The sequence below is a fragment of the Crocodylus porosus genome, unplaced genomic scaffold, assembly GCF_001723895.1.
Source record: "Crocodylus porosus isolate Cpor-Errol unplaced genomic scaffold, CroPor_comp1, whole genome shotgun sequence".
NCBI classification, from domain to species: Eukaryota; Metazoa; Chordata; order Crocodylia; family Crocodylidae; genus Crocodylus; species Crocodylus porosus.
Genome location: NW_017728910.1, coordinates 25,791,231 through 25,810,179, shown reverse-complemented (window position 1 = coordinate 25,810,179; position 18,949 = coordinate 25,791,231). Strand labels below are relative to the sequence as shown.

The 18,949-nt window shown below is 51.0% G+C and overlaps 1 protein-coding gene across 1 annotated transcript in view; it reads right to left on the bottom strand.

Annotated features, from left to right (window-relative positions):
* The window catches only part of TPRG1 (tumor protein p63 regulated 1), a 53,876-nt gene extending 51,730 nt beyond the window's left edge, over positions 1 to 2,146 (bottom strand). Inside the window, exon 1 of the mRNA XM_019532540.1 lies at positions 1,960 to 2,146. Coding sequence (XP_019388085.1) covers positions 1,960 to 2,142 — 183 coding nt within the window. The 5' untranslated portion in view covers positions 2,143 to 2,146. The remainder of the gene's footprint in view (positions 1 to 1,959) is intronic.
* Between the last annotated feature and the right edge of the window lie 16,803 nt (positions 2,147 to 18,949).

The following is an 18,949-nucleotide window of genomic DNA, read 5'->3' as shown; positions in this document are numbered from 1 at the left end:
CAGGTGCTTTTTACCCCCTCGTCCAAGTCACTGATGAAGATGTTGAACAGTGCGGGCCCGAGGACCGAGCCCTGGGGATCCCCCTGCCCACATCCCTCTGGGGCAAGCATGCCCCGTCCATCACCGCTCTCTGGGTGTGGCCCTCCAGCCAGTTGGGACACATCTGACTGTGGGGGGGTCGACACCACAGCCCCCAGTTTCTTACTGAGAACGGGGTGAGAGACAGTGTCGAAGGCCTGCCGACAGTCCAGGAAGACGATGTCCACTGCTACCCCTACAGCTAAGGATGTGGTGACCTGGTTGTAGGAGGCCACCAGGTTGATCTGATAGGACCTGCCACTGATGAACCCGTGCTGGTTGCCCCTGAGCATCATCTCCCCCCGGCCCCTCATGGACATGCACCAGGATAACGCTCTCAAAAAGCTTGCCCAGGACCGAGGTAAGACTAACTGGCCTCACTGTGGTCAGTCCTTGCCTGTCTTAGCAAGCTTTCCAGGAGTCAATGCTGAAGCCCAGTGAAATCAATAGGAATCTTGCCACTCATTTCCAGGAAGCCTGGACCACATCCTCAATAAGGAAAGGATAATATAGCCTTAGCACTAGGGAGGCCGTGACCATCTACATCCAGCCACAGAAATAAATGTGGGCTCAGGATGGCAGCACAAACTTGCTCTAGGCACCCCTTGATTCCTGCCTAAAGAGATGCTCAGGGGGCAGCGTGATATTGGAGCTAGACCCCTGTGGGGATACCTGATAACCTGCAGCAAACCGCGTGTTGGCAAGATCTGAACCGATGTCTTAAGAGTCAAACGCATCTCACCATGTAACAGGGTGCTTAGAGCCTGCTTATTAGAGTCCTGCTGCCTGCAAGAGAGTGCAAGCTATAAAAAGGTGACAAGGAGCTGTTAATTAAATAGTAACCGATCATATAGGCTTAGCCCTGTTCATCTGCCTGTCATTTATGTGCTCAGATTTCAGTTTAGACATAATTTTCTCGCCTCCAATGCCCCAGCCTTTTGGCTTTGAGGGACGATAGCTCGTGGAAAGTAATGTGAAGGCACCATAAAAATTCCTTCTCAGTGGAGATTAAGCATAGTTCCTTTTGCAAGGCACTGCTTTGGATCAGCAATGATCCTATTCATAACAGACCCCAAGTTGTCCACCCGGGTGCTATTTTCTTCTTCCAGGAAAGCACGCTGCCCTGGCTTTAGATAAAAGCACAAATTAAAGGCCTCGGTCGAGATGCAGAGCAACTTTAGCTACCACTGAAGCCAGAGAAACTCAAGTTGCTCAACATCTCCAGGAGAGCCAGGCTTATACAACCAGTGAGCTCAAACAGCCAGGAGACACCAGCCAAGTCAATATATTTAACAGGAAAATTGTGCAGTCCTATTTTGTAGCAACTGGCACTGGGGGAAAGGGGTTTTCTGCATCGCTGCATGCTAACTTACAGACATTTCTCCTGAACCTTAACGGAGTCCTAAATCCAGGGCAAACTAACTATAGTAATTTGGGCGGAGATCTATTTTGGGCACTCCAATCACCCGTGCCTGGCAGAAGAAACAGTTGCAGCAATGCAAAACCCAAGCCTCAACTAACTAAGACCTGGTTTATCCCCATTGTAAGCAGGAGCTAACTATACCAGTAAAAAATTTTTGTAAGGAGCCTGGCCATTGATTAGTGGAATTTAGGGAAATTCCCAGCTTAGACAGATCCCTCTTTAAGACGCTTCTCAGTTATCCATGTGGATTTTGCATGGAGGGCTGCTTTCTAGCATGTCCTCCCCTTCCTAGTGACAGGACATAATAGCATTGCTGGATCTTTTAGCAGCACCCTCCATCCAAATGGCTCCAGTAATTGTGTTACGTGTTCACATCTGTGTCATCAACCCAGACCCAAAGCCACCCTCAGTGCAGAATTGCAAGCAAAGGGGGTGACCTGGTGCCAGGGATTACCTACCCTGGTCACGAAAAATTTCCTTGCCATGAACTGCTTGACATGAGGCCTTGGGTAAGAAGCAGATGAGGCAGATGCAGAAGGGTCCTTCACATCGGTAGCCAGCCTGGGCTCAGGAATGTCCCCACCGTGTTTCTCTTCCAGTTCTTCTGTCTCGAACTCCTGGTTGTTTTCATCCTCCCACATGTCAACAGCCTGGAAAAAAAATCCCCAAGCAAAACAAACGTTTGAAAAGTCACCAAAATGTTTGATCGGATCCTTTAGATGAATGCTAAATGAAACGCAAGTGTGTGCCAGCCATCCAAACTTGGCAAAAACAAACGCGTGCTTAAACCCACTATTGTTCTCTGTGCTTTGGGCCTTCCAAACACCGCTCCGCTCCACTTGTTAATGGCACAGACGGGACAGGACACGATAGTATCGCCGGACCCTTCAGCAGCACTCTCCATGCAAAGATCTCAAAGTGCTCTACAAATAATAGCTCGGTCTCACGAGGTTCCCTTTGAGAAGGAGATGCGTTTCCCCCTGTATAAGGGTGGAGAGCTTGACTAACCTGGGCAGCATTCCCCAGGAGTGCTAGAAAAGCACTGGAGAACGGGAGTGGAAGTTCCTCAGTCTCGGTCCTGTGCACCTAGGTCCACTATACACCTTCCTTCCTCCCCAGACACACCTCCAAGCACTGCCCAGGCCTTCTGCAGTCCTTGGGGGCTATAACTTGGGACCTGGTCCCAAAGCAATTTGAGGATGCCCTGCCCGACACAACCAAGCCTTGATGGTGATGTTCAGCAGAAAGGAAATTGCAGCTTTCTCCATTGTGCCTGATTCTTGAATTATATGAAGCCCAGGGACTTCTTCTGGGGGAACTCAACCAGTCCAAGAAAGGATAAAGGATGAAGTTGGAAGCAAGTAATGATAACAGCTCAGGATACTCAGCTGAAGTCTTTCAGGGGGTTGGTTTATGGCTGAATAGAGAGGGCTGGCCAAAACGTGCGCTGGCTCTTCTCTTTGGCAAGGTGCTGTTTACTCCTGGAGTACATGGTGACAATTACTACACAATGGGCTTGTCTACACATGGCGCTTTTAAGCAGGATTAGCCTAAAATTGCCATTTTTAAGGCACAGTAAGGGCGTGTCCACATCTGAGTGCCCTTAATGCACCTTAAAAATGGTGATTTTAGGCTAATCCCACCTATATTTGGTACTTGCTTAAAGCAGATGTGGCAGATGGTACTTAAAGCAAGTACCAAATTTAGGCTGGCATAGCTAAGCCACTACGTCAATGGACGCACACTGCATTAATGAGCATTAGCATGGCTGCACGCGGGCGAATGCAGCTTAGTTATGCCAGCCTAAGCTTAATGCACCTGAATGCACATTAGCATGTCTATGTGTAGACACACGCTGAAATCAACTTAATGCACCTTAAACAGAGGTGCATTGAGTTTAGGCGCACATAACCACACATGTAGACACAGCCAAAGCTGATCAGGTGTGTTGGCAAGAGGCCTCGAATGCAATTCATCTGCAAAAAGAAGGCTGAGAAATGGCTTGCTTATGGTTTTAAGCGCTGCCACATGGAGAAAATACCAGGTGCTAGGAGGGCTCTTGAATCTAGCTGAGAAAGGTGGAGCAAGAACCAGGGGCTGGAAGCCTATTTGCTTTTTCTATCTAAACTAAAGCCCTCATATTCAGGGATGCGGGTGACTACCCGTTGGACTATACAACAAAGCTTGTCCTTCTCTTCTGGGCTTCAGAACAAGACTGGATGCTCTTCTGGCGGCGATGCTTTAGCCAGACGCAAGCTGCCCAGTGAAATACAGCGGGAACAGGGTGGAGTCCTCTGCCCTGTGTTACTCCGGAGGTGAAACCAGATGGTCCCACGGTCCTGCTCGGCTTTAAAAATCTATCAATCCTTGTGCAGCCCAAAAGGCTAATCCCTGGATCCTGAGCACCTGATTTGTCCTTGACTTTCTGTTAACCCTTGCTCTGCCTCTGAGGTCCCCTCTCAGTACAAGGACGTTCCTGACTTCCTGACGGGGCTGCAGCTCGCGCCCTGCGTGCAAACAAAGCGCTCCCTGGTGCCGAGGGAACAGAGCGAAGTGTCCCAGCCTCCCCTGTGCATGCTGACCCACACAGAGGGACAGCCAGGTATGCTAACTCAGCTGGTTAACCTCAGGGAGGGGATGGGCGAGAGCGGCAGTGGCACTAAACTCCATTTATTCAACACCAGGTTCACCCCTAATGGATTTAATTCATCTGAACCCACGTTGGCGAGTCCTCAGCACTACCTGAACCCGAGCTGGCCAGGTAGGGACATGCCGTGTTTTGCAGTGCAATCATCCCCGCAGATAGAGCAAGCAGGATTCTCTCTCCCTGCCAAGTCCTGCTGCTTCAATGGCTTATTGTGGCTATGCTGCAAATCCCTTGGCACGAAAGATGGGGAAGAAATAGTCCCTACACCACTCACTCCCTAAGCTGCGAAGCCACGGGCAGTGGGGAAGGGGTGCATTTGGGGCAGGGATCCCCAGCTGGCAGACTCGTAGCCAACACTGCTCTGGACCTATACCAGGAGCAGATCCAGCCCTTTCAGCCAGAGGATCAGGGAGCTAGTTTGCAGAGTCCTCTGTTGCACATCAACTTATATAGTTCAAATGGAAAGCTCGCTTAAAAATTGTTCTCCAACTATTTACGTTGGTCTAATAAAAGATATCGGATTGACCCAAAGAACCTCGTCTGCCTATGTCCTCAGGCCAACACGGCTACAACCTACACCCCCCTGTTGCACATCATGCATTTGTATTTCAAACTACCCCAGCACCAAGACGAGGCCTCTGAAACGACGGCAAGCTAAACGAAGGCAGACAACGGGAGCGTCGCTGGGCTCACTGCAGAACCTGGGCTTCTCTTACAGTGGATTGCAATGCCCACATTACTGATGCTGTCCATTTTCTAATAGACTGGCAACACCTCAGTGCGGTAGGGAGCGTAATGCCTCCCCGCAGACCAGCTCTGCCCCTAGGTGGGACCCCCGAATCCCTGTTTTCCGGCCTGTGATGCAAATTCACAGAAGAGGAGCATCCCCCGCCAGAGTCGTGTCCTAATACAGATCATCTCAGGCACGAGAGACTTCTCGGGCAGGCGGAGCAAGCGCGAGGCCCCATCCTTGCTGCACCAGCTATTAACACACGCGGATGATGTTGTCTCTGTCGCGGCTCCTGTGCCATCTGCACCCTTTCCTTGTGTTCACTTCAAAGGAGGCCCGGTGCTTCGTGCACTCTGCACAAAATCCCAGGGAACTTCTAACCTCAAAATTAAGCAAAACAAAGCCCTTTGAATACTTTGCAATTAACCCGAGGTCGACACAAACATCTTCCTTACAGCCGTTCCTGCTAGCTGAACCGCCCACGTTCCTCTCCGCTCCCTAGCCGGCTGGCCTTCTGCATTGTCAGAGAACTGAGCAGCCCGTTTCCTGGAAAGTGCTTTGTATTGAAATCACAGAGGCCTTTACTGCTAAGGTCAGCTACACAGAGCTGCACTGAATTGTGCAATTTAGCTGTAAGGATCAGGGAACACCAGCACCAGCACAGATCAAAGGAAGATATCAAAGAGGAGACAGTGCAGCCGGTCTCGCCGAGGCAGCTGTGCCCTGCTACAAGCAAAGTGGGGCAGCTAATGATGCTGGAAACCTGGGCTACATTTTGCTCTCAGTGCAATTTAAAATAAAACCACTGCTGCCCTGCCAACCACTTCCAACCCCATGGATATTAGTCACAAGAGCAAGTGCGGTGTGAAACCAAAGCCAAGGAGGTTGTAATGAGCTGCACAAGGCCGTCATGCTCGGAGGTGGCATTGCTGGAAAGGTGCCCTAATCACTAGGTGTGGGTCTAAGGGGCGTGAGGGCCTTCCCTCCTCCTCCTCCTCCATCTCACTGCTGACAGGTATGTGCACGGGGCAATTTTATTTGGTCACAGGGGAACAAAATCCCTGATGGTGCTGACGGGCCATAACCTGCAGTGGTCGCAGCTATGTGCATGCCACCTAGGGCAAACTGCGAAGGCACCAAACCAAACCAGGCCAATACACAGGACATCATGCAGCTGGAAAGCAGCTAGCACATTGGAAGCGATGCATTTCTCCCTCTCACTGCCTACCTCCGGCTATCAGGCAGGTAAGACAGGTCATAACAGCAACACCTGCACTGGTTGGATGGGAAGGTATGAAGCACTCTCCATGATCTCCGCCAGCGGACGCACGGCGCACGTGAATATAGCCTCTGTCCCATCCCCAAATGCCTCGATGCTGCTGCTCATTGGTGGATCTCAGGCCCCATAATACAGGTTAATGACGGCTCAGCATGCCCCTGATAACAAGCTGCTGTTCTCTCCCCCTTGCAGAGGGGGCAAGAAGGCCGTGACTGCCCTGAGCCAAGGCAGCGGCACAGCTGGGAACAGAAAGCCGCATGTACTAGGTCTTAGTCCCTTGCCCTAAATCCTACACAAACCTTTTTCTCTAAGGCTTAACTGACTGTTTCTGCAACTGCCTACAACAACCAAGGCAGCCTAGGGTGGTTGGGGAAAGGGGCCGGGAACCCAGGAGTCAGCTTGCCCCTAAACCACAGTGTGGACTTGAAGTAATCTTATGTGCACTGCATTTGGGGATGGAAGGGCGAAATTTTGAAGTAGTTGGGACACATGACTGGTGAGGAGAGGCTGAGGGATTTGGACTGATTGAGTCTGGAGGAGAGAAGACCGAGGGGGATTGAATAGCAGCCTTCACCTCCCTGCAGGGTGGTTGCAAAGAGGATGGAGCTGGGCTGGTCTCAGTGGGGGCAGGTGACAGAAGGAGCAATGGGCGCAAGTTTCAGCAAGGGAAGTTGAGGTTGGATATTAGGAAAACCTCTCACGAGGAGGGTGGTGAAGCACTGGGACAGACTCCCCAGAGCGGTGGTGGAGTCTCCATTCTTGGAAATTATAAGACACAAAGCTTTTGGCATGATGGAGTTGGGGCTGGTCCTGCTTGGAGCAGGGGGGTGGACGAGATGCGACCTCCCGAGGTCCCTTCCAACCTTCATTTTCTATGAAAAGCTTTAATGACAAAAATGTTCGGCCAGCCGTGTTAATGCATCCCTTCCCTTAATTTCAAGGAGCGTGATGGCTTAAAAAAACCATTTCATCCCTGCCATGGTCTGTGCATCATCCATGGGGAGGTGTCGGGAGAACGTAGCAAGTGCCTTACCCCAATACCCCGGGTACTGCCCCTCACTCCCACCCCACCCGAGTTTCCTCGTAGCGCAGCTCAAGACCCCGCACTGGCCCCACCGCTCTCTGCAGCACATGCCACGGTTTTACCCCGTGGCACGCTTTCCTCCAAGGCCCCTCCCGGGCCCGCGCTGGCACTCGGGAGCGCACATCACGCTGTGTGCTCAAGGAGTTCACCTTCAATAAATAATCCGAACAAAGGGAGCCAGCGCTGGCACGGCCGCTTGGGCTGCTGCAGGGAGGAGGGTTTGTAGCAAAGTCAAGTTCACCTTTGCCGGTGGCTGCTGCCACTCGCTGGAAGAGTCCCAGCCCCAACGGGGACCACTTAAAACGGAGAGCGGAAAATACTTTCACCTCCATTAGCATCGTCTCCGAGGCAGAGGATGTTTTAGAGCTCGGCGTCCCCCCTGCTGAAAGGAAGGGCTGAGGATGGGGTCTGGGTCCACCGCGGGACATAGTGCCTCCTTGTACGAGGATGCTAATGCGTCACCAGAGGCTGCGGCACCCACTGCTCCGTCTAGACCTGCTGTAATCCACGGCTGGCTTCAGTGGAGAGACAAGGGTGAAAGCCACAGGCTGTGCAATGCCGGGGCCTGGCGAGGGGAACGTGCCGGCCCCTTTGAGTGCTCCACACCCCACGTCGCAGATGAGACCTGGACGTGCAAGATTTGGGGCGAACTCAGCAAAGCAAGGTCGTGCCTTTCCAGGACAATGAATCACAGTCAGGAAGAAGCTGAGAATTGCCTCCGAAGTCCCAGGGAGGTGGGAGCCCCATGCTGTCCACAAGCTCAGAGCCGTGCTCGTTTTATGCCCTCACTGGGGTTACAGCCAGGTTGTGGGGGCTGGGGGTACCAAACTCGCCTTTCACTAGGGTGGCAACCGGCACGGCATTTCCACCCCACCACATCATCCACCCCCAGCAAGGTGTCATTTTCGGTCATTTCCCACGATGAGGAACCTCCTCCCTCCCCATAGCTCATACCCTGAACCTCCAGGTGTTCTGGGAACAGGTTAGCAATAGCTCCATGCAAGGAAGAGTTTCTTCCTGGGATCCTCAGGCTTAAAATACAGCTTATATCTTCAGTGCACAGGTCACCTGGGTGATGCACACCCAAGTGAGGACACCTGGGTTAGGCTAGCACACCTGTGAGCATCCTCAGACACCCTCACTGCAGCAACCACAAAGTGTTAGGGATTATAGTTCGTGTGCTGGGAGGCTCTGGGATTTGGGATTCCCTCCCAGTTATTTGCAGGAAAACTGTCTGTTCTCCAGTGGAGGAAAGCGAAAGGGCATGGAGCAATCTCAGTACAGGGATGAGCTGGTGTGCAATGCTCATTGCAAAGCTAGAGGTTTCCAGTCTAAAGGAAAGGCCGTACCTACAGCCAGAGCAGGGCATGGCTGGTACCCGCGAACCAGAAGATAGTCTACGGGGCTGGTGAGCAGGGAGTGGGGTGCCCTGGTAAGGCACAGGTTACTGGTGAAGACTGAGATCAATCCATAGCTACACCTCTTTGCTCTTACACCGAGGAGTTTCTTGCAACAAAATCACCACAATACTAACTACCACCTGAGCTAAAGGAGACTCTCCCTGAGCAGCTTTGTGTATAGGGCTTAGGACACACAGCTGGAAACGTGAACCCCTCCAGTAGACAGCGCACATCCACCCGAGCCTATTCATGACAGCATGATTAAGACAATGAAATAACCTTCCAGAGCAAATTGCCCAGCAGGGAATAATGATCCAGTATTTTATCATCAATACATAACAGCTTTGTACTCACAACCTCCTACCAGTGAGACGTTTCAGGTTACAGGGGACAACTCCATCCCCTTTGGTCTGCTTCAGTCATTTGGCTTAAAGTTCTCAAAAATTCAGTCCTATACGGCGTCAAGCTTTGGGCATAACCACCAAATACAACTCCAACCCCCGGTCTGAACTGAGGAATCAACTCTGAAATGAGCCTTTTGAATGGAAACCTGAAATTTTGATGGGCTGACCTGCTCCCTGTTGCTGTCACATGTCACACAACACTGGCTCAAGAGACCTCACTCGGTTGGGGACCGTCACCATCCACGACAAAGCAATCAGGACCCATGGTAGAGGTGATATCTTCTATTAGACCAACTGGATATTTGCACAAAAAAATTATTTAATTGCAAGCTTTGGGGTACAAACACCCTTGGCCAGGCATCAGAGAAAAGACTGTAAAAGTTCTCCTGGGTAGAAATGAAAGTTCATATTTCCTAGGAGAGTTGAAGGTGTGGTAAAAGCTCCTCTTTAGAAAAGTTCATTTCATATGCCGATGAGGCTCAGAGAAAAGTTGGAATAGTCTGCTTGGTGGTAAGCAGGATGTATTCGTGTTTCCTTCTGGTTATAGTGTTTCATGATTGCTTTTTCCTCTTCACCAGGACAAGCATCTTCCTTAACTCCCACAGGGCCTGCTGTTAAAGCCTGCCTGAGAAGAGCCGCAAGGACAGGTGATGGCAAAGCCACGGCGCTCAGGAAAGGGATCTTAAAGTACCAGCCTGGGACTCTGTCTCAACTCCTGGTGCTGCCACATATGCCCTATGTGACCTTTGGCAAGTCACCCACCATCTCCCCAGCTGTAGGGTGGGGTAATAGTATTCCCCTACCTCCCAGGGGTATCATTTTGAGGACAGACAAGCACAAGACATCTAGTGGTGGCAGCCCCTGTACCTTGATAGAAAGGGGGGAGGTTATAACAGGCCCCTTTTCCTCCCATAAAGCTATGCCACCTCTACAAGTGTGAATGCTCCCAAAGGAAATTACTAAGGACAACAGCTGATTCCTAACCCAAGTGTTTGTAACACATATGTAAGAAGCCTTTCCCTCCTGAGCACTAAAAAAGAGGCTCTGCCATGCTAGTGAAGGCAGAGAGAGGATGCTTTGCAGACAGCAAATGACCCCTGGACCCTTCATACAGTGGACAACCAAGAGGTGAAAAGCAAGGTGAAAATGCTCCTGCAAAACAGCCAGGAGAAGGACATTTTCTCCCCCCTCCCCTGTCCCCTGCCCAGCTCCTATATTTTTCCTGGCTTTCTTCTGAGAGTTAATTCAAGTCAACTAATGGATGCTCCTTGCCTTTGCTAAGTCAGGCTCTTCCTCTTTAACACAAATGCTGCCCACTGGCCCTCATGTCTTTCACCAGTAGCAAAGGGCAGAGAGATGAGAATAAAATTACATGGTGCTTTTCACAACAGGAAAAACAACCGTCCCTGAAAGGAGGGTCAGAGGAAAAAATGAAGCCCCAAGGCCCTATAACAAACAGGCGGCATCTTTCCCATTGGCATCACAAGCAAACGGGGGTGTACAAATGATATCAGAGACCCAACGAAGAACGTCTTGTATTCAGATCTTGATCCCAATTACATAGCTGGTCTAATAAAAGATATCCCCCTAAGAAAGCCTTGCCTCTTGCACCAGAGGCGAAGGCGCTCTGGGTTTGAAGCATACATTTTCCCTGCTACCACTTCTTCTCCAGCTTCCACCATTCACTCTCTCTTTGGATGACTACAGCAATGACACCTTCATAGTGGAAGGCATATTTGGGGGGCTTACCTGTTCCAGATGAGCTGTGTCAAGAACCTGGCTCTTAATCTCAGGCGGTCCGGTCAGCGGAGAAGTCAGACCAGGCGGCACATCCAAAATTCAGGATGACCGACCAGGACGCTCAGATGACAATGACTGGGAGAAAAAGAGAAACCTGATGTCTTATGGAAAGCTCACAACCTGCTCAGGGTGGGTGTCCTCTTGTCTCTCAAAGGAGTCCATCCAGAAAGAAAGTGAGCAAGGAAGTGGGAACAGTTGAAGCCAGTCGATTTGCAAAAGTTCAGGGCATACGTTCAGAGTAGCAGCTGCAAAGTGAAAAAGTGTCATAGAGGCAGAACGTGGTTGTAGCTGGTTCCCTGCTGTTTGATTGTGCAGGTGTGGTAGCTTTGGGACTGCCTCCACCCAGGTCTTATCGGGGTGAGACTGGGCTCGATGGGGGTGTAACCCACTGGTAAGAGATAGCATGTGTTATGCATCCACCAATATCTCCAACCAGGGAGCAACCCCCACGTACCACCTCCTTATCCCCTGATCAGCCCTGCCGTGACCCAGGAACGGGCTCTGCTCCGAGTCGAATATCAGCAAGGGACAGGCAATACTGCCTTTATGGGCAGTCTCTCATATGTACATGTTACCATAATAATGCCATATGTCCAACACACAAGCACACAGGTGTGACTACACCTTGCCCGGGGTAGGAACCAGCACCTGGCTACACCACTGACTCTCACATGCAATGAAACTTGCCCCTGTGGCATGGCCCACCATCCTCATCATGGCTGGGTGGCTGTGAAGCTCTCAGCCCCACTTTGCCTTAGCTCCTTGCCCAGCTCAGCGCCACTCAGGTGACCCCAAACACCCCCTCCCACGAAACTCCCGGCACCAACAACCAACCCCGTGTCTTTGTTTTGGAGTGATGCTCCTCCTCCATCCCCAGTCAATGCAACAGCTGGTCCCTTGCGGTGGTTCTTCCCACCTCCAGAATCGGGAGCGATCCTGTTGGTGGGATTTGCACGGGCAGTGCCCTCCCACCGCTAGCCCAACACACCTTTCGGAGACAAGTCTCTACCACCTCACCCCCATTACAGAGGCTGGGTCCTTATCTCAAGCGATTATGACTTGCACTTCTTAGGTCTGGAGGTTTCCAACTCCATCTCTGGCATCTCCGTAGGTTCAGCTTGACTCCAGAGGTTAAACATCCTCATTTCCCCGCGGGCTCCCAAGTGACTTACACACTTCTAAAACTTTCACATGCCGGGGGGTTAAGTCCCGGAGACAGGAGCGACCGCAGGCATTCAAGAGCCTAACTTTCCCTGCCAGTGAGTAGGACGGGAGCTCCTCCGTCACATTTTAATCCAGCATCAGTAATTTTCCACTGATTCATTTTACTGTGCGTCTCCAGCAGCAAAGGGCCCGAAGTGAAACCCTGGATCGCAGCAGCCCTGAACTAGGAGGAGATCTGGAGCCCAACACTTGGACGGCGTTTCCCACCCCGCCCAAGCTCCACGCACTGCCTCGGAAATTTGGGCAAGAGAAACCCCAAGATGGAAAAACAAGCTCAAACGCTGCAGAAAGTCATGGCATTTGATCCGAGAAAAATTATGTTGCACATCACTAGCAAACAGCCAGAAATGAACCCACTCCTCTCCTCACCGAGGGCCTTCAATGTCTAAATGTGCTTAGCTGGCCGGGCTGGGATGATGGATGGAAACCGCGCGCTGGTACTGTCAGGAGCGGGGATGCCCACGTGAGCAGAGCTGGGTGAAACCTTTAGAAATGTTGAATCTTGATTTTTCTTTAAAAAAAAAAAAATAGTGCAAATTAAAGCTGGACAGGAAATGCTTTTTTTCTGTCCCACAAGGCTTTTCCTGCGACTATTTTTTTTATTTTAAGAACTCTATCTTATATCAGGTCAAACAAAAGAGTTTCCTCCAAGTTTTATAGTTAAAAAGCTGGGGTGGGGAAATCACCTTAAGTCAATCAAATCTCGTCTGTCAGTGATTTTGAAATGCCTCTTTTCAGTTTTGATGTTCAAACTTCTCTTTACCTTAAATCTGAAAGCACAAGGTCAGCCTAAGATGAAAAATAGACCTGCCACATTCAGAAGTCCCAAAATGACAGATTTCACTTATGTGGAAATGTTTCAAAGCATATTTGAAAAGGGAATTTTGTCAAAACTTTTCCATGAATTGCTTCTGATGGGACCAGTTGGCGTGGCCCCGACAAAAAGGAACTGTCCAAACATTTCTGATAAGCTCAACTGAAAATTGTGAGAAACTTCCACTAAAAATACAACTAGACAGATGGGTGGCTCGATATCAATATGGGTGGATCAAAGGATCGATATCGATCCATCCATCCATATCAAGAAAGACAGACAGATAGATAGATAGACAGATATTTTTAAACAGGGCGATGGTTGGTTGAAGAAAACCTCAAGTTCCAAAAGAATTTGGCAACAATAAAGAAAAACTGAATGAAACTTTCACAGATTTCCTTTATGAAGGCTTTGCCCTGTTTCTCCTCTGAGCCAGTGGTTCTTACCCATTTTAGCCTTGCAGCAACCCTCCATGATGTTTCTGAATTTAGCAGTACTGCATTAAAAAAGTCTATTTATTACAGTGCTTATTTCCCCATGCATGGGGCTGGACAGAGACAAGTGAGCTCTTACCTCTTCACACCCTGAGAAAGATCTCACCTGTCCCCAGTTGAGAAGCACAGCTCCAGACTCTCATATGAAGGTGTATGAACGACTGTTTGATGTGAAGAAGCTCGAGAGAGAGTCCAGAGGAGGCCACACGCATGATTAGAGGCCTGGAGATCAAGACGTACGAGGCGAGGCTGAGAGACTTGGGACGTTCAGCCTGGAGGAGAGCAAACTCACAGGGGACTTGCTGGCAGCCTACAAGTATATCAGGGGCAAACATCAGGGTTTGGGGAAGCATCTCTTCACCCAGGCTGCCCAGGGGAGGACAAGAAATAATGGGCACAAGCTGATTGAAGAGTGCTTCAGGCTAGACATAAGGAAAAACTTTGCACGCCGAGTACCCAGGGTTTGGAACAGGCTCCCCCAGAAGCGGTACCACTCGTCCACCCTGGAGATCTTCAGAAAACGTTTTGAGGCCCCTCTTGCTAGAGTTGTTTCCAAAAATGTTTGGATGCTCATTTGATCCCAGGGGTCTTTCCTGCCCAAGTGCAGGGGGCTGGACCTGATGATCTGCAAGGTCCCTTCCAGCCCCCAACAACTATGAAACTACTCAGTGCCACAAGGTCCTGGTCCTTGATTCAGCTTCCTCCATGCTGCCCTCTTGGAAACCATCGTCATCTAGGCGAAAAGGCTGAGGGATGTAAGCAGGACTCGGGCACCACCGCAATGCAAGCAATCGGCGTCGCATTTATCCTCGGAGTAAATGCTGGCAAGGAGTACAGTTTCCCTGGGACTCAGCCTCCAATTGCATTTCCTTTAACCTGAGCTCCTACCCATCGCGAGCCCCGACAATGAAGGGTGCAGGACAGGAAGGGAGGTTTGTTACAGGGGCTATATCGGTGGTGGTGGCAATCGCCAGGCAGCTGAAACAGGGCACTGGGATCAACCTGCTAAAGCTAAAAGGACTGCAAGTAGCACAGCAGAGGTGCCACTGCTCTGGCAACATCAGGAGATGACGGACCACCTCTGCACAGGGTCATGGTTGAGGACTGGTCTCTAAAGGGGCATGGGGTGCACAGGGCACCCACGTTGAACCATGGAGAAGACTCACCAGAGACAAAGAGCAAGAGAAATGAGTCCCGCCAGCCTTCACGGTCTCCAGACCTTCATGTATGGCTGGACGGGACTGAAGGATCATAGAGCCTCCCGCCCCTGCCCAAGGCGGGGATGAAGCAGCAAGATATCTTGACCAAGCCTTGGCCGGGATGATGTAGTTGGGGCTGGTCCTGCTTGGAGCAGTGGGGTGAACTAGATGTGACCTCCCAAGGTCCCTTTTTTAGGATATTATGTTCTCCTCTTTGCCACTTCAGCTGCTGGAGACCTGGACTGAGGTTGGCTTGAGAGGGAGAGCATTGCTCCCCAACACTGCTTGGTGCCTCCTCGGCAAGCAGTGCGCAATGAGTCCCAACCCGGAAGGACAAAAGACCACAGTGGGAAGCCAAGCTGCCCTGTGATGAAGACCACGGGGAGGAAGAGGAAGAAGGCATCAAGTAACAGAGCAGAGATAGGAGACATCCCCTTCCAGCCCACTGCAACCATAAGGAAGTGCCCTGGGGATCTCCCACCAGGGAAGGCTGCTACCAGGTGGGAACAACCCCCACGCGTCCCATGGCCATCGCCAGAGAAAGCCAAGGCCTCCTCCAGGGTTGCCGCAAAATGTTCCAGCAGGAGGTGGCAGCAGAGGTCAGTTTATAGCACCGAGCCAGACCATAAAACGGAAGTACGTGTTGCCCAAAGACGACGCTGATACCCTGCGGGGGAAGGATATGTTCATGTCTTGTAGAGGCGAGGATACTATTAAGCATTTCCTAATCACATTCCCATTTTCCAAAGCCATCTCCATCCAATTGCTTTATCAGTCATCCTCCTTCCCACTGTCCAGGCCCAGCGCTTGTTCCTGGCTCAGAGTTAGATGTTCAAAGAAAAAAACCAGTCTGTACCCCCCACCCCCAATGGCAGCCATTCAGGAACTCTGATGATTATGGATTAATGAAGGATTATTGCGGGCAAAGGGAAAGGTTGGGAGCAGCGAAGTAAGATATCAGCAGTGCAAAAGAAAAGGCCACCGTAAAGGAGACACGTAAAGGAGGAACAATGGAGATTCATCTCCAAGTTCTCCTTCGCTTTCATTTCTCCATCAAAGCAGTTGGAAAACAAACTTGGCATGAGGAAATCTGCTGGATTTTATTTCGGCTTCTTATTTTCATGTGAGTTTTTAAATACTAAAGAACGAAAGAAGAAGATAGAGAGAGAATACAGGACTCCACAAGCAGGCCAGCTCTTAAGGACTCACACCAGTCGCATAAGCAGAAAGTATCTCTTTTCTTTGAACGCAGGATGTGTTGGAGATGGTATCACAAGGGAAGACAGAGACAAGTCTCTTTTGCAGGTTGCTATGGGAATGTCCTTTCCATTGTAATCTGTAAGCAGTACCCACATTTATACGAAGCAAGATTTTGCTTTCCAGCAGTCCTCCAGCACTGGAGCATCTCCTATGGTCCAGAACTATGAAATAACAGTATTTGGCATTGCAGGGGGATTTCCCCCTCCAAAATCCTGTTGAGGTTATCACCAAAAGAGGGAAATTACAGTCATTCCCTGTATGGCATGTGCTCACACTTCTCTGAATAAAATTAAGAAACTAAATGACTGTTTGGTTCCTGCAGTCTCCAGCATTTGTCCCCAAAATAACCGTGCCGTACGGGAAACCACCCACTGGTCCCGAATGGGCATTCCCTTTCCCTTGACACGCCATCCAGCATGGGTTTGAGGCATTACTATAGACTGCTTCGAAGCATGTTGGGCTGGAAGAAGCGATGGCATGGTCTTCTAAAGTCTTGACCCAAGTTGGCCCATGTCAGTCTTTCCACTCATTTCTACGGTCTTTGTTTCATGACTATGGCTTTACGGTACCATCAAGGAAGGAAGGAGCAACTCTTTGCTTTGAGCAACACTGCTCTTCTGTAGTAATATCATCATCTATTATTTCATTCCACTTTCTGCCAGAATCTGCATTTAACTCCCCCTTTTTCCATTCAGTGGCACCTTTTAAAGTCTCAAAAAGAAACCCCCCAAGTCATTCCTGGCTCTTCATACCACTTTCTCCTTGCCCGCTTCTTAATTATTCATCTGAGCCCTCTTTAATTGCTAGCAGGTAAATGCCAGTATTTAATCCCTTTCTATTGTCTGTGCAACCCTAATCTTTCTATGAAGTTGTCAGTGAGATTAGCACTAGCAAAAGAAGCTGGGACTGCTGTATTTTGCTGACCTCCCCAAGTGGTACAGCAGAGAAACATCCCACAAAATGTTTCTGCTAACTTAGCTGACCTGCAAGGACCCCATGTAGGCATAAAGCAGGGAGTCTTCCTTCTTGTCTCGTTCAGTCCTTGATCCTGCTGCCGAGACTGTGAAATAAAGAGTTTCCATTGGCTGCAGTTGCAATGGTGATTTTGCTTTTATGAACTGGGAAGACACAGCCAAGCTTTTCCCATGCTGCTGGCCACCCAACCACTTATCCTTGGAGCATCAGGGCTTCAGGCTGTCCAGCCTCTCTGAAGCTCCAAATCTTGGGAGAGTAGCCCAGATGCACACAGATGACAAGCAGACAAACTCCTGGTGCTTGTAAATGGAGAACAGACCTCAATTTTCCAAGGGCTTTGCAATATCTCAGGCTCCGTTACCAGTCACAGCTCACACAGCTGGAAGCAAGCAACTGGGAGTCAGCGGGGCCAGACCAGAGGCGAAGCCTAAAACTCATCACGGAGAGGGCTCTGTTTGGACCTGCAGATTCAGAGAGGAGATCCCGCCAACTTTAGCACCATGCACCGCAGACCAGCAGGTCTGCTCTGGAGCCTCCACTCAGAGAGCTGCCCACAAATAATGAATAGGAGGTAAGCAGCATGAGTGCCACATATAGACTACCCCCAAGGCTGGTCTGCGGAGATGCTGACCATACACATCTAGGTAGAAGGACCGAGACGGCTCCTAGTTAAAGCCATTGGCCACCTGGGCAATGACTCCTGGCTAGTTTAGCTGGTGGGGCCCCTGGCAGATGACACCTGAGCCCATCTCTCTCAAGGAGCATAAAGCAGCCACACCGGTGGGATTAACACAGGCAAGGCATTTCACAGCTCCATCTTTTATATTTACATTTTACATAGCATAAACATTTTCTATTTAAATGTTACCCTGCTGTCAGCTGCAGCCAGCCATCCAGCGCCCCAGCTTCCAGGATGGGTCTCCAGCACCTCTGGCTACCAGGCCATTATTTTTTAAGGCTGGGCAAACACCCAGCAGGGATCCAGGGCCTCCACTCTGGTCTACAGCGCTGGGCCGTCAAGCATCCGAGAGCCCCAGAGGGCAAATATTTCCAGGGCAGTAGCAGAAGGGGGCTGGGTTTCATGGAGTTCATGTTCACAACCTAAAGGAGGCTTCTTTCTTCTGCCTCAAGAAACCAAGTGTGGCAGACTTGCTGATTCAGGCCAGCATGTTTTTGGGCTGGAAAAACTTCATTTCGATTGGTGAAGCCTGTCCACCAATTGGCTGAGGGCTGGGCGGAGCCGAGGAGCCTCCTGGATAGGGGGAGGAGCCTCCCGGACCTGATTGAAGCCTGCATTTTGCAGGTAGGGCAAGGCTCTGGGGGCGGAGCCTCTGAAGCGAATAAAAGGAGCCGTGTGCCTAGCACATGGCAGATGTGTTGAAGGAAGAAGGGGCTATGAAGAGCTGGGGAAGAGCTGCCCAGCAGGTGAAGGAGCACCCAAAAGAGCCCCAAACACCCCCCGTCCCTGCTGGGACTGATGCCTCAGCCCCATCAGTGCGATGCACAGGGCTTGGACCTTGGGGCTGCTCGTGGCAGTCCGGGTCTGCATCCCCTGGCGGGTGGCCAGGGACCAGCGCACAAAGCCCAGACACTTGGGGATGCTCGAGGCGGCTTGGGTCTGCATCCCCAGCAGGCAGCCAGGAGCACGGTGCAGAGGTTGCTGCATGGAGGGCCCAGTAGCACACCGGGACTCTGGGAGCTGCTTCAAGGCAGCTCAGGGCCCCAACCCCTGGCACTAAGGTCCCCAACCCCAGGCTGCTGATGTGGCAGCACCCTCCAGCAGGTCCAGGAGCTGACTGAGCCCTGGTGTTGCACGAGGTGGCCTGGGCCTCCAACCTGTGCCATAAGGAGCAAGCCAAATGGTGCACGCGCCGGTGCACCGGGCCATGAGCAGGCCTCGGGATGGGAGAGAGTGGCCAGCCACCATGCCAGGAGAGGGACCCGAACCACAGAGCCCCACTTCACCAGGGGTGTCCCACAGGGGAGGGAGCCAGCAGAGGCCCCTGTGAGGTAGGGGGTCCTGTCCCAGCCCACGAGGGATTGGAGGGGCCTGGAGCATCATCCCCTTTTCCCCTGGCAGAGCTGCGGCCAGGCTTCCCCTCGTTGAATGGGGAGACCCAAGCATAGTAGCACCCTCA